General features: G+C 41.1%; 2 protein-coding genes across 5 annotated transcripts in view; one reads left to right on the top strand and one right to left on the bottom strand.

Annotated features, from left to right (window-relative positions):
• Positions 1-3,224, bottom strand: part of SH3YL1 (SH3 and SYLF domain containing 1) — a 514,925-nt gene extending 511,701 nt beyond the window's left edge. The window contains exon 1 of the mRNA XM_079970065.1: positions 3,218-3,224. Coding sequence (XP_079826191.1) covers position 3,218 — 1 coding nt within the window. The 5' untranslated portion in view covers positions 3,219-3,224. The remainder of the gene's footprint in view (positions 1-3,217) is intronic.
• SNTG2 (syntrophin gamma 2) overlaps positions 1-26,091 on the top strand; it is a gene marked incomplete at its 3' end in the record, with an annotated part of 223,603 nt that overhangs the window by 58,374 nt on the left and 139,138 nt on the right. The window lies entirely within an intron of this gene.

Here is a 26,091-nt window from a genome sequence, read left to right as displayed (position 1 = left end):
AAGGGTTGTCCTTTACAGACCTTCACATTCCACGTAGATTGAATTGCATGGGGAGGGGATCATGTCCATTCCCTAAAGCCAGCTCTCCAAGGTCTGAACATGTGGATCATCTTTGTGTGTACTGAACCTTCCCATGTACAAGTTGCACACAAACACACTCCCTCCCTAGAATCAGGAATTTCCTAGAATCAGGAATTCTGAAAATACAGTGTTTTCTATCTTTTAGAAACAGTTTGTGTATATCTATCTATATATGTGCACATGGAGGCTCTGGATATACAGAGCTAATTAGCACATGGGCATTAGAGACAGGATTAGTAGGCGCAATCCAGGTTTGCTTCTAGACTGTCAACCTATACAGAATTTGGGTGTCGGGAGAGGTCTAGCAATGCTTGAGAGCCACATGAACCCATGCTCAACTCTCCAGGGCCCATATATCCAAATGGGCATGACTGAGATGCAAAGATGGGTGCAGTTCTCAAGGCAGCCTTCCAAGAGCCTTATCCCTCAGCCATTCCTCTTTGAACCATTTTTATCATTCATTATTCACAATTAAATTCATGTCCTTCTTAGCAAATTCAGCGTTAATAATATAATTGCTCCCGAAGCTTGAATGTTTGTGCCTGTATCCCTTATACTTATTAGTATATCAGGGCAGCTTCTCTGGCCAAATGGGGACTCAGTACATGAATACAAATCAGATGCATGTGGTGTCGATTGTGAAAGGGCTATTTAAGTTGTTTTGTTTTGTCACAGGCCCCTTGTTTCTCTTCAAATACAGTGGTACCTCGTGTTACAGACGCTTCAGGTTACAGACTCCACTAACCCAGAAATAGTACCTCGGGTTAAGAACTTTGCTTCAGGATGAGGACAGAAATTGCGCGGCGGCAGCAGGAAGCCCCATTAGCTAAAGTGGTACCTCAGGTTAAGAACAGTTTCAGGTTGGTTGACTTCCGGTTGGTCACCCGTTATGGCGGACGGAAGCTCTTTTGATTGAAAGAGCACCGGTGCACTGAAGGCTGGGGAAACCGCTAGAGTGTTGCGGTACCCCGAAATAAACCTCAGATTGAGCATTCTGAGGACCTGGTGTTCCTGCGGGTGCCTGGAACAAATTAAGTTCTTAACCCGAGGCACCACTGTATCTGGAAGTGGCAAATGGGAAAGGATGGGATCCTCCCTTATATGAGTTTTAAAGGAACAAGGAGTTTTAAAGGAACAAGTGCATGCATGTGCTGGCATGGTGAATGCAGTTGCCATAACATGCATGCAATTTGTGTACCTGTGTGCCTAGGTAGAAATAACTGCATGCGAAGCCACCTTGAGTCCCAGAGTCCATCTTTACCACTCAGGGGGCCAACATGGCGCCAAGGTAAGACGCGCTTACCGGTGCTCTTCGGACTTCTTTTAATCTTCTTTTAATCTTTTATATTTTATCTTAACTGACCCAGTCAGTTTTTAAAGTATTTTATAATTGCTGCAGCCGCATGCTATGGAAACTCTCTGAGAGATTTGGCCCTGCTCCAGACTGCTGCAGCCTGCTCTTTGTTTCTCTCTTATCAGCGAGCCGGCCTCAGCTGCTAAAAGAGTTGAGACATTATTTTAATTGTGTGTCAAGTGTTATGTTATTTTAAGAATCGTATAATCCCTGGCCTGAGGAAAGTATGGGTCAGAAAAAATGCTTGAGAGACTTTGACGAGCCCCTATCATCCCCTAAACCAAAACTATCAAGGTTGGTGCCTCACCGGAATAGAGGAGGGAGTGACCATGCCGAGCAGTGCTTTGCAGTGGAAACCCAAAATCGCTTCCTACCTCTAATTGATCTAGAAGCTACTCCAATTTTGATGACTCAAAATGTTTCAAAAGTAAAGCCTGTAAAGGAGAATACGAAAGAAAAACTCTCAGCACAGGAAGATGGTTTGGCATCTGACATGGGGGAGTTCCCCGGTTGTGAGCAGTTACACTTAGTAATTAAGACCCTTCACTGTATTTTTAAAAGGCTGGACGAGGTATCTTCACAATTATCCAATATCCTGCTGAAAATTGAAAAACTTGAATCAACAACACAATCCTCAGTTTGTGAGGTCAAAAACTTACTGCCTCACCCCAATTCAGATAAAATAAAGGAGACTAAAATTAAATATATCTTAAATTCCCAATTGAACAATCAGATATTAACTCTGCAACCCAAGAAAAGTTGCCTTTCTGTTAGGTCGGAAATAGGAAGATGGTCAACGCTAGAAGGGGCTAAAGACTGTTTGAGCAAACTTTTAAAAATTAAGAAACATCAGATTGACCTATATGCTGTGATGCCCCGGCAGACCAACTTCTTGAAGGTGATACTTGCGTTCCACTCTGAAAAGATACCATCTATTATTGTTAGGAGAAAAACGCTTTTGTTCATGGCCGACATCGTAGCAACGAGGGTTTTTACAGACACCAAGATCAAACCCCTTCTAAATAGGTGCCCTGGCGGTGAGGACGTTAGGACAAGTGACTCTTTACCACTCTTCTACTGTTAAGCAATCTTAGTTCCTTATTTTTGATGGAAAATCTCAAACTCATGTTGTATGTCAAAGATTTCAGAGGTGTTGCTTATACAGGGGAAACGGGTCTGCCCCACGGGTTAGTGGTCTATTGTGATGTGCTAAACTATTTTGTCCAGATCTTCAGTTTCTGAAATATGGCAACCCTAGCTTTACCGTATATCATTTTTGCAAGAGCATTCAATGATGTCTATTTCTAATATAGTAGCTTGCTCATTAAAACTATTTCATCTATGTACTGCAAGTATTTTATGGCTGCTGTACATAAGTGGTGTACATTATGTACTGTAAGTTGATCAGAGAGAAAAATAATGTGTTTTGTGTAGTGCTATGGGTTAATGACACCATAAATATTATTTGTAAAATGGAAACATAATATACAACTTGTCAGTATAAATTTCAAAGATAACATGACTGTAACATTTTTATTTGTTGAATAGAACAACTTGATATGTTTACATTATCCCTTGAGGATAGGAGATACTGCTAGCAGCTAAGCATGCCTCTTCTTCCATTCTGCCTAATTTTTAATGAATAGCACAGAGCTATTAAATTTAGCGCTATAAAGTTCTCTGACACTATGGTTCTCCTGATGTAGCCAACAAGCTTGGATATATTTAAAAAGCTAGGCACAGAAAGTAGGCACTCAAATAAATCATTAAGATGATGCATGCTGCTTCCAGGAAGAAATTGTAGAGGTCTGCATCTTGCAACAATCTATTTTGGTTTTATGCTTCAGGCAAGATCTGGAAAACAATCCCAGGACACGATGGAGGGCAAGAGAACAGCTTGCAAATACATACCCATCCCTGTGCTTTGCATTGATACGGAATTTTGTGCTGATCTTCATTTTAAAGGATAAGATCTATCCCCAAAGAGGTCATGCATGTCTAAACTGTTCTGATATGCAGCTCACTGGAATGCTTTCTGAAAGTGTAGCCATCCTCATAGGTTGTACCAAAACCAAGAAAGTGTGCTGTGGCATTGAAAATGCCAACAATGTGAAATGAGCTTTTGTGTGCTACAGCCACTTTGCCATGTGAATGAAATGAGTCACAAAAGTTGGATAAATAGATACGTACAAAGTAAAAAAAGGAGGTATATAATGAGGCCAGAAATGTGTCCCATTTCTATGACAAGAACAAATGAATACCTTACCATATCTACAGTAGAAATGACTCACTTCCAACTAATTAGCAGAGCGAAAATATGATGTAAAGGCCTAAAGGGGATCAATGAATTTCCATTGTGAGAACTATAGTGAGCAACTACAGTTCATATTCTACATAGTATTAAATTTGCTAATCTGGAATCTTGTATACATTTTTGTAGGTTCAGTGGGTCTTGTGAATAGTTTAATATTGTATTGTAAGGTTTGTATAACAGAGAGAGAGAAACAGGATGACCTAATAAAGGAGGGTTGAAAAAAATCGTATTTAATGGGGATTACCTCAAGAAATTTGGATCATTGATCCAGGAAACGGGGAAAGGCAGGGGGTGGCAGCTGCCCCCTCCCAAATCAAGAATATAAATAAAAGTAATTAACTAAATAACCAATTATATCACAGATAACTTGGTTCTGTCCACCCCAACATAAAGCCTGTCCTCCCTAAAATATACCCTAGCTACGTCCATAGATTTTTCTGACTTCAGTTCCTTAAAATGTTTGTCTGTGCTTTATTACTATTATCTAGAAATCATTATTTGATTGCAATTACAGTGCTTAGGTCAGCTTACAATAATTTAAAAACTCCCAACAGTCCATTATTTTCAAAAGGAAACAATACAGGCAGTTTTTGGCAATATTATAGGATCTAACCTGAAGTGTTAATTTGTGCTATACTCTGAAAAATAAATAAAGTTTCCGCCTTGGTCTACTTAGGCAGAGGTCTTTCCCAGCCCTGTAAACTGAGATTGTGGTCAGTTGAGATGCCAGGATCAGAACCTGGAACTTTATGCATGCAAAGCCATTAGGGTTGCTCAGTTGCCTTCCCAAAAGCAAGCATTGTTGCCACTTCCTAAGAAGGAGGGGTGTGAGGTGTCAGGAGCTCAGCACATGTGGTTTTAGAAATGTTAAATGCACCTCTTCTGTTGTTGAATAATTACATCACATAAATGATTTTGTATTTTTCAATGCTGCGATACAGAATATATTGTCTTTAAACCCTTATCTGTATTTTGAAAATCTAGGCCACTTTCAGTAGTGAGGGCTGCACGCTTGCAGCCTGTTTCAAATATGTGCATTTGAAAGTAAAGCTCTACAGAATTCAATAGGGATCATGACCCAGTAGGCATGTTTAGAACTGTGGCCTTGGGTTAAGTTCTGGAAACCTCCAATTTGGTTCAGTGCCCAGATCCAATTCTATTCTTGGCTGAGGATACATCTTTTGTAATGACAGCAATTAAGGCTACACAGTGGGTTCAGACTGTAGTTTGGGACTGTATCCAGATGGCATCCCAAATCATGCCATCAGCTGTCGTCCCAAATCATGCCATGCAGTTGTTGTGTCACCTGCGTGGATCTCACCAGCCCATTTGCACTACCAGTAATCAGTACAGGGATTGGCACAGTTCCCACACTGAGAAAAACAGGCAGTAGCAAACAGTGACAAATGGGTAATAATCATCCACAAAAAAAATGATCTTCTGGAAATACCCTTTAATTTACTTGCCTGACAGAGTTGTCCATGGCAATTGATCTTTCTGTCTTAAATGTTCTTTTGTGTAGGAAAGGGAAATGGTGTTCCAAAAGTTCTGTGAAACATGGAGACCTTTGAGAGAAAAATGATCCATCAGTCATTTGTTCTGCTCTCCTGATAGACGCCCTTTGCTGTGGCATGGAACAGTCCCCCCTCCGCCCCCATCACAGCAGCAGCATAAACTACTTGCCAGCTTAATGTGCTGCTTTAAAAGAAAGAAAGAGATAAAAAAAAAAAACTTTGGCTTATGAGCATAGAGGTATCCTATCCTACACAGCAGCTAGGGACAGATCTCTGAAAGCATCTTCTATTGAGTTAGTTGTGATTATTTGTCTCAAAGCAACTTAATTATTTAATGGGCAATGTGGAAGTTTTGTTAATGAAAGCACGTGCATGTGCTTTGGGCAGTGCTGAATTCCTCTGAGAAATATGAACGTGTTAAAGAAACATTTTGTGCATGAACGTCTGTTGCATAAAGGGTTCATTCTGTATATTGTAGGCTGGGGCTGGATGCATTGCAAAAACTGGTCATCAACGATAAAGAAGCTGGTTTAGCAGAGTGTCATCTGAATCTAGGCTCAAGTTTTAACTTTCTCCGGACAGATCATGAGCTGTAGCCAAGCTTTGGCCTATGGTGTACAGCTCTTGATTTGTCTGGGAAAGCTAAACCATAAACCTCACTTCAAGTCACATGCTGAGCCAAACCATAATATGGAACACCACAGCGACAAAGCAAGGGAGGAACAAAGTGGTCACAATCACCTCTCTGGGAGCCTATACTCTTGCTTGTTTGCGCTAAGCCATGTTTGGCTTGGTGCTATGTTCAAATGAGGACAATATAAGACTACTTCATCTGGATATCAATCCTTTTGTTACCACAATTGTTTGAATTCCGGGGTGTCCCAGGGAAATTGGGATGGTTGCTATTACGTACTGAAGTTCTCACCCTTGGCCAGCAGGGGGATACTGTCAATAGTTTTCACTCAGGCCCACATATGCAAATAAGGGATTGAAAGTGGCGTTCAGTGATTGGCTCGCTACAGAAAACGGTTACTGTTGCGTTCTAGTGGAGCTCTATATACGCAGGCTGGCTGAACCCTTCAGTTCAGTTCTGTTCTGGCCTGTGAATAAACAAGAGTTGTTTGAAGAATCGCTGTGTCGTCTGATATGTTCACCCACAACTTAACAGTTGCAGGGTATGCTACCAATATGAATGAGTCTTTTTACATAGAAGAGAGACATTTATATCTTAAGATAGAACTAAGTCAAAATTAAAGAGCGTATGGAAGTAGTAAACTGAAATTTGAACTCTGTGCTTTTTGAGACTCATTGCATTTTAAGGCTATTTACTTTAGGGCAGCTGTTGTTTATATGAGCTCATAGTGGAGATGTTAAATGTTTTTATAAAACACTAATGGAAAAGGAAAGAGAGATTTTTTTCACAATATAGATGAACATTACTTAATACCCTCAAGCCTTTATTTTAATGAAGAAAAATGAAAAGGTCCCCCCTGCCCCCTGAAGAAATCATCACCAGAGATAATATTCATAATTTTAACAGGAACAAAATAATGGATTTCTAATGGATTTTGTTACGACCACAGAATAATTGGTACTGAGAGTAGCACTTCTTTATAACCTAGCAGATGTATGGGGAAATGGTGTTTGAATATTGTTACATTTACATGCATGCTAGATTCACATAAACAACATTTTCTGATAAAAAAAAGTTCAAGTAAGACATTTATCAGTGGATTTTCCTTCATGCAGAGGTGCCTCATATTTGCTTTCATAGCATGCAGTTTAACATTATTTACTTCGTAACTGATGGCAATCCTGTCTTGTAGCTTTTAGTCTTTACTCTTTTGAGTGAGCTAACCTATAAATGTGGAACGTAAACAAAGTCGTTTCTAGTGTGAAAAAACAAATAGCACGATTCTATGCCTATCTACTTAAAAGTAAACTCCTTTGAGTTCATTAGGGCTTATATTCTTAGGAAAGTGGTTATGGGGTTGTGGCACATACAATATATGTGCAAAATCTATTGGAACACAGGAAATTGTCTTATACCGAGTCCGTCTAGCTCAGTTCAGTATCATCTGTGCTGACTGACAGTGGCTCAGGAGTCTCTCTCTCTCTCGAGAAGCTGAGAATTAAAATTGAGACCTTCTGCATGCAAAGCAGATGTTCTACTGAGCTACAAACTGTCTGTCTGTCTATGGGTTCATATCATGTTCCCCAAGATTCTTGTACTAGTTTGGCAGCCACACTGTCTGAACTAGTATTGGCAGGTGAAAGACTGGCAGTGGTTGCAGGCACATGTCATGTGCAAGGATACTGCACAAGTTTTGGACAGACATCTCATCCTATTCAAGAGGTTCTTGAGTGAAATTAGGCAGATGGGCTGTGACCGAGTCTAGAGCTCTACAGGGTGTCTGATGGTAAGTTGCTTATATTGCTGTTGGCAAAAGGCACTGGCTGAATTTCACAACATGAGGTTTAGAAGTTGCAAACCCGCTGAAATGCTAATTGGCTCAGCTGAACTGAAAGAGTAAGGAGAGGAATAAAGGAGACTGATACAAGACATTTTGAGACCAAGTGTCATCAAAGCCTGAGATAGGTCAAAATGAAGAAGTGAAAAGGCTTGAGGGGGGTCACTTGCCACTTCTCTGTGGTCATCGTAGCACTATTTTGAAATTAGAATAAAGAAGTAACAGCTACTGCAGGGCGTGAAACTTGCAAGGCTCAGCTATAATTTTGCTTATACCCATAATTGGTGTGAAGTATTTTCTACATGTGTGGTTTTTGACAGAACATTGCCATGAATTATTTTAGATACCCAGACTGGAAGTGGGGGGTCTCAGGAGACATTTGGGCTGTCGCACCAGGGTATGAAAAGTGGGAAGTGAAACCAGTTTCATACCATCTTCAGAAAGAGGGGTGTGTGGTCTGAGATGGGATCATGGCAGGGTTTTTAAATGAGTCATTGATATGGCTTGTCCAGTAGAGACCCCTAAAAACATGGCATCATAAATGGCGCTTTGGGAATGGGCCTAAGTCTGTACTGAAAAAAACGAATCAACGTCCAAAAGTAGCGTTGATTAAACCAAAGTTAACCAGATGATATTATTTACATTGGGTGTATGAGCAACAGCTCTCTTTACCGAATATGGATTCTCATGTAGTTTAATAACCATACTTCTGAAGGACTCAATTTATGTTCAGTGGCTGGAGATATCACTCAAAGGAATACAATCCACAGTGCTTGTCTGAATTCTTGATTATATAAAGCATCAAGAATGTATGATAGAAAATAGATCATCTTGTCACACTATGTCATAGTAAGTCAAGTATAAGAAGATGACAATGAAGATAAATGTCAGGATATTCCCAGACAGTTAAATCTTTCCACCAGCATATATATATATATATATATATATATATATATATATATATATATATATATATATAACCCTTCATCCACACAGTGGTCCTGATCTGCACAAGGACTTCTGCACCTATTTGTTATTTTAAAAAACCATACAAGTACTAATTACGTGAATGGTGTCACATCCAGTTTTGCCCTCACTCTTCTGAGTGAAATGTGGCTCCTACTATGGCATCAACAGTGATAAAAATGAAAATAGACTGTTAATTGGTGAAAGGAGGGAAAGTAAAGTTACATCATATTGAGATAAATTACAGAACAAAAATTGGAAAAGATGGAAAGGATTTGCTGAAATAGTTAACCGAATTAGAATACAAAAAAGGGAGGTGTGAGGAGGTCAAGGAAACAAGCAAATGAAAGATAAGTTATGGGAAGATTAGTTGTGGTTTTTCTTCTTCTTTTTTCCTTATTGTGATGTGTTGTTTTGTTTTTGTTTAATATGGTGTTTTTACTTTTGCTTTTTGTAACCCTTAAAATTTTTAATAAATATTATTTTTAAAAAAACCAGGGATAAAAATGGTTAAGTGGGACACACCTCAGAGTGGCGAGAGCTTTGTTGGTGGGTTCATAGGGTGAGAAAAACAAGCTATTTGACTGTAGGTATTCGTAAAGGTGATCTGAAAACTGTCCTTGATTCCTTGATACCACTATGAAGAGTTAGGTAGATTTATCAGGTTTTTTTCATCTGCTGCCTTCGTCTTCACAAATTTATCTTTCCTTAAGTGGATGACACTGAGCACAGATAAACCTTAGACAAGAATAAACATTCTCTGAAACAAACATTCTCTGAAATAACCCTCTGAACTTTTTGAAGTTCAACATTTTCTGGTTTATAAATAAATGAATACAGATATAATTGTATAATTGAATGTGAATTCTAGCAGGAGTTATAAGCGAATGTTGAAGATGATAGTACTTGCGAAAGAAATATTTATAAGTCATGTGACAAATTAATCTCACTTGGTATTCCCTTTTTCTTTTTATGCTTCACTTTTCCTTCCTTTCCCCTCTCTTTATTCACTTTCACTTACATGATAGAAACATTCATTGTCTCTGCTATCCCTATCCACAAATCTGCATTTTTTCTTCAGATAGAAGATCTAGGCAAAATTGTTTTTCTTCATAAATCTTCCATTTAAAAAATCATGGCATTTTTCTCTCTCTTGAGTTGCTTATTTCTTCTTACTTGATTTAGCACTTCTCTTTACTTTTCTAGGTTTTCCAAATCTTTTTCCACCATAATATTTAAATATATTATTTTCTATATCATGAGAAAATAATGTCACATATGGTACTGGTATATTTCCAGTAGTATTTCACAAAGGAAGGGAAAATAGTGTTAAAGTTAAGAAGAGCTCTGCTGGATTAGACGAAAGGTCCAGTAGCCCAACATCCTATTCTCAGAAGGCTCAAACAGGTGCCTACAGGAAGCTGCAAGCAGAATATGAGAACAGCAACACTCTCCCCACTCATGAATCCCAGCAAGGGGTTTCGGGGGCACTGCCTTTGGTTATGAAGGTCGTAAACATCTATCATAGCTAGTAGACACTGCGATAGCCTTACTGCCCATGAATTTGTCTCATACTGTCTTAAAGCATCTAAATTAAGGGCTATGTCAACATCTTGTGGTAGCAAGTTTAGCCATGCATACTTTCTTTTATCATCCTGAATCTTCTAACATTCAGCTGCATTGGAAGACCCTGGGTTCTAGTATGAACTAAACTTAAAACTGTTGCAACCTTTCCTCATACAGGAGTTCCTCCGACCCCTTGATCGTTTTAAAGATAGCTCACTCTGGTCAACAGTCACAGGGAGCACAAAGTTTTCCAGTGGTTTAACAACAAGGCTACCAGCTTCTCTAGCTGAGTTGCAAAGAGTGATCCAACATCATTTACCAATGATGTTGAGAGCAAAGGCATGGAGGCTTCCCCTGTAGCACTAAGTAAATACAGTGGTACCTCAGGTTACATACGCTTCAGGTTACAGACTCTGCTAACCCAGAAATAGTACCTCGGGTTAAGAACTTTGCTTCAGGATGAGAATAGAAATTGTGTAGTGGTGGCGCGGCAGCAGCAGGAGGCCCCATTAGCTAAAGTGATACCTCAGGTTAAGAACAGTTTCAGGTTAAGAACAGACCTCCAGAACAAATTAAGTTCTTAACCTGAGGTACCACTGTATGTGGCTGCTGAATGGGTAGCAGTGGCTGGTTTGGGTTGCGGTTATTAGCACCAACCATACCAAGGCATTGCTAGCCACTCAGCACCCAATGACCTGTATGGTTGACATGCAATATGAAATGTCCTCTGACTGAAACTCTTGAGTCATCGGGCAGCATGCAGTGGGAGCAATCTGGTAACCCACCACCAAATACCACATAAGCTGCTGCTGGTGGTGGTGGTTGCAATTTTGCACAGACACAGTTTCCTTTCCTTTTCCTTGGCTTTCCAACTGTGCCCTTTCAGTAAAGTGGCTCAAAAGTTAAAGGGGGAACAGGCAGGGAGACTCAAGGTCCTGTGAGTTCTTGCTAAATAAAAATAATTACAGTTATCTGTTTGAAAATAAGTGTGTGGAATGTAATCAAGGCACCTTGCTTATCTTGCGCAATGCTATAAACAGTGCATAGGATGTTAATTTTACTCTGAGGTCACTTACCTTGACATTCTCTGATCTGCCGACCCTTCTGCTTCTAACCCAACTGGTGTGTATGTCAGGGTGGGGTGGGGGCTTTGTTAAAACTCCCAGGTCACCTTCTCATGGTCCCTTTGCAGTGTTGACATGGGAATGAACTGTGTTTCAGTAGTTCTGACATTGCAAGGGCTTTGCAAGCTGTCTCCCCACTATGCCGTTTCCCCCAATCCCTCTTTCCCATTGTATCGCTCCAGCACACATCTCAAGCCTTCTTTGAGGACCTTTCCTAAAAAAACAACACTTGAAACAAATGCTTTCTGCAATTGGTTTATATTTTAAACATACATCAAAAGTGACAAGCAGCCACATTTCAAGGAAATGGAATTTAAACCGGCAGAAGTTATTCAGATGCATTTTTTAAAAACCCTCAGCTTTTTGATGTCTTATGTTGAAGTTTGTCTAATTTTCTCCCATTATGTTTTCCAGTGATGTGTCAACAAAGTGGCACGAAATAAGCTTTCTGTTCTATTTTATGTATGTTTCCAGCAGATGGATTTTATGTCAATCCGCTATACAGTAATTTAATGCTTACAGTCAGATGCAGTTGTGTCAAACAGCTCCGGTTTTGCTCATGTCGCAATTCATTTTATGCTCCATCCGAACAAAGAGGTCAAATCTATGGACTCCAAACCAATAACATCACAAATAGCTTAATGACTCCTGGTGCCATATTTTTTCCTTAGTTTTTATATGCTTCCCTTGTTTTTAGCTCAACAAATAAATTGAAAAAGAAACTTACCAGCAACTCAACATATTTAAATATTGTAACATTTCATACTGCTGAGGGTAACTTTCATAAATGCCACTTTCTTGAATTTTATAAGGAATGGGCAGAAGTTACCGTATTTTTCGCTCTATAAGACACACCAGACCACAAGATGCACCTAGTTTTTGGAGGAGGAAAGCAAGAAAAAAAGTATTCTGAATCTCAGAAGCCAGAACAGCAAGAGGGATTGCTGCGCGGTGAAAGCAGCAATCCCTCTTGCTGTTCTGGCTTCTGGGATAGCTGCGCAGCCTGCATTCGCTCCATAAGATGCACACACATTTCCCCTTACTTTTTAGAAGGGAAAAAGTGAATCTTATAGAGCAAAAAATACGGTATTTCTGTGTAGAGTGAACAGAGGAGGAACCATGCCTGTTGGCTCCGCCACTGCATGTTTTCAGTTTAATATCTGCATAAAGCATGGCCTCAGTTGCATGTACAGTGTCTATTACAGGTCAAATTCCATGTTAATTGTTTGCCTACTGAAAATGCATGGTAAGGTGTGTGGGAGAGTGTCTGTTCCTTTCAATAAGCAGAACTGGATGAGTCAGCCTTTGGTTTTAGACAGTGTTCCGAGTGCTCAATTATTTGTAAGCAGTGTCTTGTAATCTGTGTAATACAATATTCTGGGGTGTTCTGGGGTTTCCAAATGTCACCACCAGGACTAGCATTTCTGTGGAACTGAAATTCTAAGTTTAGAAATGCAGCTCAAGTAATTCCCACCCCCATGCTCAGAATTTCATGTGTTTCTTTCTGATAGGTCAAACAATGCAAAAAGATTTCTATTGTTGTGAGATCTTGAATGAAGCAAAGCTAACTGAACAGAAATATTTTGTAGAGCCAGTGTGGTGTAGTGGTTAAGAGCGGTAGTCTCGTAATCTGGGGAACCGGGTTCGTGCCTCCGCTCCTCCACATGCAGTTGCTGGGTGACCTTGGGCTAGTCACACTTCTTTGAAGTCTCTCAGCCCCACTCACCTCACAGAGTGATTGTTGTGGGGGAGGAAGGGAAAGGAGAATGTTAGCCGCTTTGAGACTCCTTAAAGGGAGTGAAAGGCGGGATATCAAATCCAAACTCTTCTTCTTCTTCTTCTAGTCTGAACGTTCATAGAATCATAGAGTTGGAAGGGAACTTGAGGGTCATCTAGTCCAACCCCCTGCAGTGCAGGGATTTCTTGCCCAACATGTGGCTCAAACCCACAAACGTGAGATTAAGAGTCTCATGCTCTACCATGCCTGTTTCTCTCTCCCTTGTATGATTGAAACATACTGAAAAATATCGGAAAATTCTATACTTTGACACTCAGTATAAAGTTTAAAAACTTTAATCCCTTGGCACTTAGTAGGACAGATCAGATATTCTCTGTGCTCCCCTTGTAAAGCAGTAGTTATGTTTCAGTAAGCAAAATAAATTAGGTGTTGACCTTGAATTTACTGTGATGCTTCTTCTTTTTTTTAAAGAAGGAAAAAAGTCTGGACCATTTTATAAATGTTTTTGTAATGGAGGTTATTATAGAGGCAAATGCAAGTACTTAATCAGATAATTAAATCAGTTGTGCTAACAGAACCCTCTACTAAGATCTCACTCACACCATACATTTAAAGTAGTATTGTATATCATGGTAACAGTCATGGGGAATACTGGAAACTGTAGTTTGTTAAGGGGCATGACCTTAGAGAGCTACAATTCCCAGCACCCATAACAAACTACAGTTCCCGGGGGGGTCTCCATGACTGTGAAAGTGTTGTAATAGTGTTTTAAATGTATGGTGTGGATGTGACCGGAGTAAAACTGGAAGAGATACTAGATATCTGAGTAGGCACAAGGAGTTAATTTGATAGGCAAGGTGTGATATGCATGAAGCTCTTATTATATAGGTATCCACAGTGACCAACACTGGATTCTGTCCACAGGGCAGTATTTAAGAACTGTTGCCACATGCCATTAAAAAGACTGAATGGCGTACTGGAACGCAGTGTTTTTCTTTGCTGGAAATTGACCCTTTAAGTAGGTCCTGATCTATACCATCAGGCACCAGCCAAGCAATGGTTCCTCTGGACACCACCTGGAGGTTCTACCTGTGAGAGATGAAGGATCTCAGCTGCAATGCCTCAGGCAGAATGAATGATGGGGAAGATGTTGTTGTTGTTGTTTAGTCGTTTAGTCTTGTCCGACTCTTCGTGACCCCATGGACCAAAGTACACCAGGCACTCCTATCTTCCACTGCCTCCTGCAGTTTGGTCAAACTCATGCTGCTAGCTTCGAGAACACTGTCCAACCATCTTGTCCTCTGTCGTCCCCTTCTCCTTGTGCCATCCATCTTTCCCAGCATCAGGGTCTTTTCCAGGGAGTCTTCTCTTCTCATGAGGTGGCCAAAGTACTGGAGCCTCAGCTTCAGGATCTGTCCTTCCAGTGAGCACTCAGGGCTGATTTCCTTAAGAATGGAGAGGTTTTATCTTCTTGCAGTCCATGGGACTCTCAAGAGTCTCCTTCAGCACCATAATTCAAAAGCATCAATTCTTCAGCGATCAGCCTTCTTTATGGTCCAGCTCTCACTTCCATACATGGGGAAGATGGGGAAGATAGGGAAGGTATAAAAGCCTCAGAGAGAGGGAAGAGGAGGGACAAGTCCAGTGAGCAGGCTGAAGAAGCCAGGCCCTAAGCAAGGCCTTTTTTTGAGAGACTCATCTGCCGCAGGCCATATGCAAGTTATCTCCCTAAGCCCCATAGGGTAGGGCCAGAGAGGGTATTCCAGCAGGTCTACCCCAGCCCCCTTCATCCACTGGGGGGCATAGGCGTTCCAGACTTAAGCCTGACAAGCAAGTGACATCGAAGCAGGGCATCCTTATTCTCTTCAGTGGAAGCTTCCCCAAAACACTCTGTGAGCCCCCGACTTCCCCTGTGGTATATGGGATTTACTCCTGATGAGACTGCCTGGAAAAGGGAGAATTAGAAGCTCTGGAGAACAAGTTGTGGCAAGACAGCTGTCCCATGAGACGACTACTGCTGAAAGACTTTACTTAACAGGGAAAGCAATCTGGGACACCTGGGGAGTTCATACCAGAAATAAAGCTTTATTTGTAGCAGAAATGAGTTGGTGCCTTCTTTAACTTAACCCCTTAATCTGATATGGCCATTGGATGATATGGAGTTGGCTTCTTTTGACATGCCTTCTTTCCCTGAGGTACAGCACGATTCCATATTGGTACAATGATTTTAAAAAGTAGTAAGACATGAGTGAGGGGACGCAGGTGGCGCTGTGGGTTAAAGCCTCAGCACCTAGGGCTTGCCGATCGAAAGGTCGGCGGTTCGAATCCCTGCGGCGGGGTGCGCTCCCGCTGCTCGGTCCCAGCGCCTGCCAACCTAGCAGTTCGAAAGCACCTCCGGGTGCAAGTAGATAAATAGGGACCGCTTACCAGCGGGAAGGTAAACGGCGTTTCCGTGTGCGGCTCTGGCTCTGGCTCTGGCCAGAGCAGCGATGTCACGCTGGCCACGTGACCCGGAAGTGTCTCCGGACAGCGCTGGCCCCTGGCCTCTTAAGTGAGATGGGCGCACAACCCCAGAGTCTGTCAAGACTGGCCCGTACGGGCAGGGGTACCTTTACCTTTACCTTTAAGACATGTGTGTGTGTGTGTGTGTGTGTGTGTGTGTGTGTGATTTAATAAGTGTTTGGCACAGTGGGAAATCATCTGGTGTTTGAGAAAGGCCTGGAAAGGCTTAATTTTAGCAAATAAAAATAATCAGTTTGGCTCTGGAGGATGGAGGAAGAAAAGGTCATTGAGAAGCTTAGTTAGGATTCAGGTGTGGTGTGCAGTGTGCTTCTGCTTTCTGTGGCTTTGTCCTCTTGGCCCAGCAAGTTAATATGACCTTTCTGAAGTCACTTAGACCTTATGTTGGCATTACCATCTGCCAAGAGTTTGATACAGATAGGAATTCTGTTATATTATATGCCAAGGACTGTAACTTTAGAAGATTGATGGGGAAACCCTATCAGCTCCTTTCCTGAAGTCTTTCCCTACAAGCTTAGTCAGCCACTTTTGCGGAGACAAATTGAAAGGGGTTTTCTTGTGTAGATTTTACTCCAAGATGACCCCTCTCTGCCTTAACTTAAATATACAGAGAATGCATTTTATGTGCAAAAAATCATAGAGACTATTTGCAACGTTAGAGGTGAATGAAGAGCAGAGTGCAGTCTACCCAACCCCTCAACTGAACCAGCAATTAACAGCACCATCTTTCCAACACTTCCTACACCCCTGCCCCCAGACCTGCTTCCTGAGGCAGCTTCCTCACTCTGCCTAATGTCACTGACTGACAGGGTGTGTGAAATAGCTATCATTATTAGCAACCAGCAGCTCTGCTGGGTATAACCTACTTTCACGGCCCTAGGCAGCAACCCCACTCCAAGGACCACTCTACGCTTATGAGCGCTCTTCTATCCACCAGATGAACCAACCACTTGCCTTCCCAGTCTCATACCAGTGTCACTTTCCACATCTAAAAAGGTCCTTCTTCCACAAGAAGGGTCCAACTCAGCTTGGTTCCCTTCCTTCCCTATAAGTCTGGATGCTCACTTCCATGTTCCTAGAACAAATATGGTGACACCTTGCTGGGTAGATCTGCAACCCTTCTGAGCAAATAGGTCTTCCAAGGAACTGCCCTATGTAGTTGCTAGCCAGCTCACATCTAGACTGACAAAGTAGCTGCACCATAAGTGGTCCTACTGCCTTTCATGGTGACTGATCAAATAATTCTGGCTGATACCAAGTGAGCATTACTCCTCTGTAACAAACATTCCCTGGACCTGAAAAACTAGGGTCTTGGGGAAAATAATTCACCATAGGTTTATACTGGACATGCTAGGTTTCTTTATAAGTTGATGAGTGACGACTTGGTGCTTTGCACATGCAGTCATAGAATTGTAGAATTGGAAGAGACCATAAGGGTCTTCTGGTCCAGCCCCCTGCAATGCAATAATCTTTCACCTATGACCCTGAGATTAAGAGTCACATGCTCTGCCAACTGAACTACAACTCCCATCATCCCTGGTCATTGGCCATGCTTTCTGGTGCTCATGGGATTTGGAGTTCAGCAACATCTGGAGGGTCAGATGTTTTCCCACACACTTGCTCTAAAAGACCTCAAAGGCTGACATGGAAAGAAAGCTTGAAGCAAGCTTATTAGCAATATTACAGTGGCACACCATGCTAATAATCTATTAAAGGGAGTCAAATATAAAATAACAGATTCTGAACAAAATGGTATGGCTATTTCTGTTCTTGTCATACCTAGCAAACACTATGGTTTTCTGGCAATCAGTTTTCACCTGTGTTCTTTGTCTAAATCTTTTTTTTTTTAAGTTTTAAACTGGAAAATTAAACATTCCATCTGCATCACATTCACCTTCTGCATTCTCATCTGTACTGTTGGCACTTTTGACAAGTAATACACATTGTAAAAGGCTTTTTATTGAAAGAGACACTTGTCAAGCTACTCAGAATCTGATTTTTAGTAAAGTTGCCACACTATATTGAAAAAATAGTCTAAAAATGCTAACCATGGTAGGTTTAGAAATTAGTGGTTATCTTCTTATTCCCTTGCTCTATGTTTAGGTGGCTGTATACTTTTTTTAATGAGCCCACTTGTCAACAAAATGTATATAATAATATTCTTATTCATTTTCACGGTCTCTTCAAGAATTCTAAGAGAGGCTTAAATGAATTCCACTTTACAAATAGACGGGTATGATTAAATCATGCATTAAAGGCATAATTCTGCAATCACTGTACTTATAAAATTGGGTGTAGAGTGAACAAATATAGTTGCTGATTGATTGGATACATTCTCTTTTACATAATTCCTTACTATGCAACATGCAGATGTTCACTTCTCATAATTCTTGGCTTTTGTTAGCTTTCTCTTAAGCTAGAAGGTGGTAAATAAATTAAGCAAAACAAACCTTTTAGTTTGGCTCTCAGTCATGACATCATAGTAGACCACTTTCCATGCAGTTCTAAAATTAGGGGAACCGTCAATGTAATTCTGTGCAGAATTCTTAAGTCCCAGTGAGCTGCATTGCACTTACTCTTACGAACATGGCCTGCACGACGGTAACCTAAATGGTCCATACGCTAAAAACACAGGAAGCCACCATATATCAACTTAGACAATGTCCGTCTAGCTTAGCATTGACTAGCAGCTGCTGTCCAGGGTCCTGAACATTAGTCTTTCTTTCCCAACCTTACCTGAAGACAGAAGGGATTGAAACCTGAAACTTTTTGCATGCAAAGCATATGCTGCAATGGAATTGATGCTCCAAGGGGAAACACAGCAGATCCAGGGCTTTTTTTTTCTTCAAAGGAGGAGCGACACGAAGGAAATTGCCTGACCCTCCATGCTCAGATATGATTAGGAAGGCTTATTGCCTGTTTGCGACAGATTAGCATACAAGAAGTCAGAGAAGGAGGAAGATAATCAAGCAAAGGCTGGGTATTTCTTCCCCATTCTTTTATGACATTATTTTGGGGTCCAAGGGCTGGAGTGACATTCAGTCACCCTTCTGAGGGCCACATAGCCAGTCCATTTATGCTTGTTCACACACCTACTTAGTTGCTTACTTGCACACACATCCCTGCCATGAAGATCTTCTACAGAGGCCCTCCTGGCTGTGCTCATGATCAGAAGGAGGATGTTTATGGTTGCGGTGCCAACTCTGTGGAAACGTCTCCCTTTTGCTATAAGTATACCTGAAGGAGCGTCTCCATCCCCATCGTTCTGCCTGGACACTGAGGTCCAGCGCCAAGGACCTTCTGGTGGTTCCCTCACTGCGAGAAGTCAAGTTACAGGGAACCAGGCAGAGGGCCTTCTTGGTAGTGGCACCCACCCTGTGGAACGCCCTCCCACCAGATGTCAAAGAGAACAACAACTACCAGACTTTTAGAAGACATCGGAAGGCAGCCCTGTTTAGGGAAGCTTTTAATGTTTAATAGGTTATTGTATTTTAGTGTTCTGTTGGAAGCTGCCCAGAGCGGCTGGGGAAACCCAGCCAGATGGGTGGGGTATAAATAATAAATTATTATTATTATTATTATTATTATTATTATTATTATTATTATTAGGACCCTGACATTGATGATGTTCTAGCACTTACTAAACTTGTATTTGCTTTCCAAAGCCTTTGCTGGGACTTGATACCAACTTGTTGTTACATCTCTTTTCAGTTATTTTTGGCCTTGACTTTGTGGATGCTGCAGGATCATTTTAATGTGTTGTTGTTGTTGTGAACTACCTCAAGATGGCTTATGAAGAGCAGTATAAAAATAGAGAGAGATCGAGAGATCATTCTTTCTCCCTTCCAAGGCAGGATGAGATTTCTTATAAAGTCATCCCCAACCCAGTGCTAGGGGTGGAGCCAAAGAGGACTGAAAACACTGCCATTTACTCTTCACAGCTCTTTTTGTGAGGAAGAAAACACAGTGTCCCCTACAGCTCTGAGATGGGGGGAAATGCTGCCTTTTACTTTTCATTGGGCTTTATCTCCTGAACTCAGTGCTGTGGCACTTAGAACCACAACATGAGCTTGGGAGACAAAAGAAGCCCTCTGCCTGCTCGCTCTCTAAAGAGTTTTTATTGCAGAGGGATTTCAGTGCCGAGCACCACAGCACTGAAATCAAGAGATAAAGCTCAAAGTTGGGGGCAAGGGAGCAGTTTCTTGGTTTTGCCATCCCCATTTTATATTATTCCTACTTCAAGCTAGCAGTTTAAATGACAACACTTCTGTTGTGAAATTTAATTCTAAATGCAAACGAAGCTGAAACATTTAGCTCAGTGGTCTCTCTTTAACCCTTTTGTCTTCACACGTCGTATTGTATGTAGCCGCCCAGAGTGGCTGGGGAAACCCAGCCAGATGGGCAGGGTATAAATAATAAAATAATTCTTCTTCTTCTTCTTCTTCTTCTTCTTCTTCTTCTTCTTCTTCTTCTTCTTCCTAAACCCTTTTTCTGTTAAACTTTCCTCCAGTGTGGTGTAGTGGTTAAGAGCAGCAGACCCGTAATCTGGTGAACCGGGTTCGATTCCCCGCTCCTCCACATGCAGCTGCTGGGTGACCTTGGGCCAGTCACACTTCTTTGAAGTCTCTTAGCCCCACTCACCTCACAGAGTGCGGTGGGGGTTGGAAGGGAAAGGAAGTTGGAAGGTGGGGGGGGGGGAGGGAAAGGAGATTGTTGTTAGCCGCTTTGAGACTCCTTAGAGTAGTGATAAAGCAGGATATAAAATCCAAACTCTTCTTCTCTTCTTCTTTTGGCTGGCTGAAGTTCGCTTGTTAAAAACCCAATGTGTTTTACAAACTGAATGTGCAGTCAGAATTCAGTGGAGCTTACTCCCAGAGAAGCATGCATAATATTACAGTCATGCTGATTCTAATATATTGGGTATTATGCTATGCACTTCTGTTATTTTGGTGTGCATGATAATGTATCCATACAGCTGCCTGCAGTTTTGGACTCTCCTTTGGGGCATGGCTGTGGATGCTGCCTTGATAAGCCCCTGCACATCAACATTTACCACTATATCACTGACTTGTGAAATGAAAGTTGATTTTTATCTGTAGGGGACATTTAAGCAACACCTACATTTTCTCTCTGCATGTTATTTATAAAAGATTTGGCAGAAGGTTTTGTCAATTCTTCCACTGTTGCCAAGGGAGCACAGTTCAGGGATAAGTAAGCAACTGTGTATTATGTCATAACCCCGACAGTGTCTCAAGTACTGTACTATTTTCCCAGACGGACTGGGAATTGGCTTCCAGGTTTATTTTGCCTCAACAGTATCTCTATGACTGATTTTCTTTTTTCATTTGCTTGATGTTGATTGCTCTGGTTTTCACAACCTGCTAAGCCAAGCCTGGTGAGAGTGCAAGAAAGTTTACGTACTGTGCACAGCTAAACTAGAGTTTCAAATGATACATTTCTTGAAGGAAATATTGGTTCCAAAATTTATATTTAGACAAGTGGCAACTTGGGGGAAAATAAGAAGAAGCTAAACAAAGGGGATTCTATCAGAAAATTCATAGAATCATAGAAATGCAGAGTTGTTAGGGACCACGAGGATCATCTAGTCCAACCCACTGCAATGCCGGAATCCTTTTGCAATGTGGGGCTCAAACCCACAACCCTGAGATTAAATGAGTCTCTTGCTTTACCAACTGAGCTAAATTGTAATAAACTGATGCATATGGGGAAGTAAAACTGAATTAATGGGAAAGAGATTTGGGATGGGCTATGGCGCTGTGGTCTAAATCACAGAGCCTAGGGCTTGCTGATCAGAAGGTCGGCGGTTCGAATCCCCGTGACGGGGTGAGCTCCCATTGCTTGGTCCCAGCTCCTGCCCACCTAGCAGTTTGAAAGCACGTCAAGTGCAAGTAGATAAATAGGTACCACTCCGACAGGAAGGTAAACAGCGTTTCCGTGCGCTGCTCTGGGTCACCAGAAGCGGCTTAGTCATGCTGGCTACATGACCTGGAAAAACTGTCTGCGAACAAACGCTGGCTCCCTCGGCCAGTAAAGCGAGATGAGCGCCACAACTGCAGAGTCGTCTGTGACTGGGCTTAACGGTCAGGGGGACCTTTACCGTTACCTATTTCAGATCAACTAGGAGCCAGGTGGAAAGGTATTCACAAAGTTTATTAATTAGGGAAGCATAAAATAAATTACTATTGAGATGGTACTTAACACCTGCAAGAATAAATGTAATTTTTTTGGTAAATTGATTTAAATGTTGGTAATGCACAGCAGGAAACACATATTGTTGCATGTGTGGTTGGAATGACCAATTACAGCTAGTGATTAGGGGCAAAATGTACATAGGCTGATATACGAACCACATTGAGACCTTCCCCAGTGTTGATTCTGTTTAATATAATTGAGGGTGAAGTGGTTAGGAATCTGAAGCCACTATGTAGCTGCTAAGCTAGTATGGACCATGAACAAGCTCCAGAGAGTGGGAGTGGTTAATAAAATACAGTGGTACCTCGGGTTACATACGCTTCAGGTTACAGACTCCGCTAACCCAGAAATAGTAATAGTCTGGAAACTTCTGTTTCAGTGTATCTGAAGAAGTGTGCATGCACACGAAAGCTCATACCAAGAACTAACTTAGTTGGTCTTTAAGGTGCTACTGGAAGGAATTTTTTTTTGTTTTGTCCAGAAATAGTACTTCAGGTTAAGAACTTTGCTTTAGGATGAGAACAGAAATCACGCGGCAGTGGCACGGCAGCAGCAGGAGGCCCCATTAGCTAAAGTGGTGCTTCAGGTTAAGAACAGTTTCAGGTTAAGAACAGACCTCCGGAACGAATTAAGTACTTAACCTGAGGTACCACTGTACATGAAATTGATGGAAAGGGGCAAGTTAACTGAATTAGTTTACAAAAGAGAAGGAAGGTTATGGAATGTTGATTTTGCTGAGAGATGGAATTATTTTGTTGGACGGAGGAAATCAAGGAATGTAAATGTAAATAATAATATATTTTTTAAAAGACTAACAAGTTCACATGACATGTTAAGCCAAACCTAGTAAGACTATACGAGATTGTGGGTTCCTGAAGAGCTGCTTTATTCCTCATTGCTTCTTTTTGCTGCCATTTTAAAAATAAAACAGAATTGGCGGGTAATTCCAGTTTTACATTTGTCTGTTCCTTCTTGCCTTTTTCCCAGGTGGAGTGTCAACTGGGAGGCACCTGGAAAGGAGATGAAATACCTGTCCTATGGTTGCCACATTTCCCTAAACCATGGAAGCCTAGTTTGTGTAGCATGCATATTGTTTGCTAATTATGCAAAACAAGCAAATTAATTGTTGAATTATCTGTTAGCTGCTTTGTACTTGCTCCTGGAAAGAACCTCAAAAAAAGTTGGAGAAGCCTGAGAAGAAGCATCTTTTTACCTTCCAAATTTGCTTACGGTTTCTTCTCGGACCTCAAGCTTGTTAGGGGAGCAATGCAATAAGTTGCTTTGTCTGTTTTTTCCATCAGCACATGACTCATCATCTTTTCATGTGCAAGCAGAATTTCCATGTTTGAAGCTAGCTCTCCTTACTTTCTTCTTAGCATCCACCCTGAGAAGCGTTCTGGAAATTTTTAACATGTGCTCACTGCTATGTAACATTTAAGTTGGTTCTAATGAAGTTCACTTTAACTTTTTTCAATTATTCCTTTTTCTAATGGGTCAACATTGCTACCTTTAGTTTTAATACCTTAGAAATGTTATTTTGAGTTATAAAGATTTATATTGAACAAAGACCAGGAAAGTAAACTCCACCAATTTCCAGAGCACGGGGGGAGTGAATTGAAGAACCAAGAAACAAAGACCTACCTATTTTGGTCCTCATGCTTCTCCCTGACCCGCATCCCTCCCCTTGTGTGACTTTGCTTGGCTGAAATGTGTCCTTGAAATCTGATATTGCCTCTTGCTTGCCTGGAAGAGGTATGTAGAAATCTCTGGCCTCCATGGTGTCAAATCCATTTGTCTTTCCATTAGTCTTTTCGTTTTTGCACCGGACCCCACCCGCCACTGGTGTGTGCCCCTTGGCATAAAATTATACTTACAAGTCATCACGGCTGATGAAGCTCTTTGAAGCCCTCTTTGCAGGTGTTCACATCCTAAAGCACATTTCCAGAAAGAATAATAACTGGACTAAACTTTCAGTATACTGTTTAGGGAGAAATCTTCTAGAAGAAACCCTTTCTGTTCACTTTAATTGAAAAGATAACAAATAACACTGAGGCCAATGGCTTTTTAAGTCATATTTTCATCATGTCACAGACATATAAGGAAGCAACATGATATTTTGACAACATAAGTTTGCTTTTTTAAAATATTTACTGTGTAAATAACATTGGTTGTATACTGCTAGAAGGAAAGCTCATTCTGGAAATTAATTCTCAGAAGCTCATGTATAGCAAATATACTCTTCTTGCAGTCAATGAATTGTGCCATATATATGGATGAGCTGTCTTTATGCCGTATAGTTCTGTGTATTTTTGTATTGACATACTGTAATCTCTTATCTAGCATGTCTTCACGTTGCTTCCCCCCACCCCTTAGGAATTACTGGCCTGACTTTCCTATAATCCTCTCCCAAAAGGTTTCTTGTTTACATAATAAGTTTTCAAGGGCACCTAGTTTTGCAGCCTTGGACTTCTAAAAGCTTTCAACTCCTGTTTACCTTTGTGATTTCTGGAAGATTTAAAACCATTTCCTTAATGGCACCTGGTGTACAGAACCAGGCTGCGGTGCTGTATTTATTTATTTTCTCACCCAATCTCAGTGCTAAGAAAGGGGGCATCCCTGTGGCATTTGTGCAGATAAGGAATGAAGGCAGAGAGATTGCCATGCCAAAGATCATAAAGGGTCTACCAACCCACTCACTCACTTGCATAGAATCCCTTGTTGCCTGTGGCAACCAGCCAAGTTAAATACAAAGGTTGGGAGATAGCTGGAATCCAAATAATTGCATGCAGTTTTCTGTTTGCATATGCAGCTTCTCAATTCCCCATTATCACAACAGTTCCACGTTGTGTGACTTGGTCATCCCCACCAAGTTAAACTTGAGACATGTCCCATGAGAAGAGATTGCCACCAGAAGGACATCTGGTATCTCCCCCCCCCCTCCATGGAAGTGTTTTCAGCTCACATGAAGGGTGTTGGTGAAGGTTGTATCCCAACCATGTTTCATAAAACATGGTGATTGTTGTCAAAACTATTCTTTTTTATGGTTTATTTTAATTAGAAGGCAGCTGTTCTTTTTGGAAACGTGCTGAAAGCTGGAAACCTTTGCAGGAAACAATAACAAATGATGCATAAGAAGAGCCTGCGGGATCAGGCCTGTATAAGGCCGGCTCACCCATGAGGCAAGGTGAGGAAGCTGCCTTAGGCGGCGGGGTCCACAAGGGCAGCAGATCCGGCTTCCGAGCAATTCATTGGCTGCTGCCACCGATGCCGCTGCACTGCTAGCAACAATTGCAGCACACTCCTTGGAAGCTGGATTTGCTGTAAATGTTGGATTGTACTGATATTCTTAAATATAACAAGGAGCTACAACATGCCAATTGTCCATCCTAGCAACAAAGCATGTCGCTCAACGATGTTTGTAGTGAGGTCAATAGGAATAGAATAACTGAGTATGGGCAATGATGCTTCCAAAGTAGCTAGCTGTCCATTAAAAAGTAAAATAAAGTTCTAAAATCTGAATACTATTAGTTACTACATCCTTCTTGCCTGTTTGTCTGCAAAGCCAAGCTTGTGAACATTGCAGCACAAAATGTAAACATTAAATTCTAAACTATTCAAAATTATCTTCCAATTTAAAATAGATGTTTTATGACTTTTTTGGTTTGTTTTAAAACTTCATTGCCTATTCAGAGTCTATTTGGAATGTCGTGGTCTCTGTTCTAGCAATTTATCTACATCCTGTTGAGTGTTGGTCCTCCCTTCCCCCACCACAATACCTGTCCTTTTACCCAAAAGGATATTCTGAAAGTTCATTCTGAACATGTATTACTGAATTCAAATGTTTGTGTCTGATGTCTTGAGCAGAGAATGAGGTTGACAACAATCAATCATATCTAATTAGCTGGTGACACACTGTGTTTACAGTAATTAAACAAGCCATTACTGCTTACTTTCTCGTCATTAAGATCACACAGATTGAGAACCAGCTGTTAATCACTCCTGTTCCAAGGCTAATGTCATTAACAGAATATGCCTACATTATAACCCAGGGCTATTTTTAACAAGGCTTTTAGTTGAGAGACTTGATATAAGTAATAAATGAGGTGCATTAGGATCCATACAGTGGAAGATTTTGGAGTGTTGTGTCATCATTAATCACAAATTCCCATTCATCCCTTGTTTTGTGTTTCAGAAAATAACCTATACATAACCTCCACTTCAGCTTGAAAG

This window comes from Podarcis cretensis (genome assembly GCF_951804945.1).
Source record: "Podarcis cretensis genome assembly, chromosome: 3".
In the NCBI taxonomy this organism is placed as follows: Eukaryota; Metazoa; Chordata; class Lepidosauria; order Squamata; family Lacertidae; genus Podarcis; species Podarcis cretensis.
The sequence above is the reverse complement of the archived record's forward strand: the minus strand, read 5'-3'. Positions and strand labels throughout refer to the sequence as shown.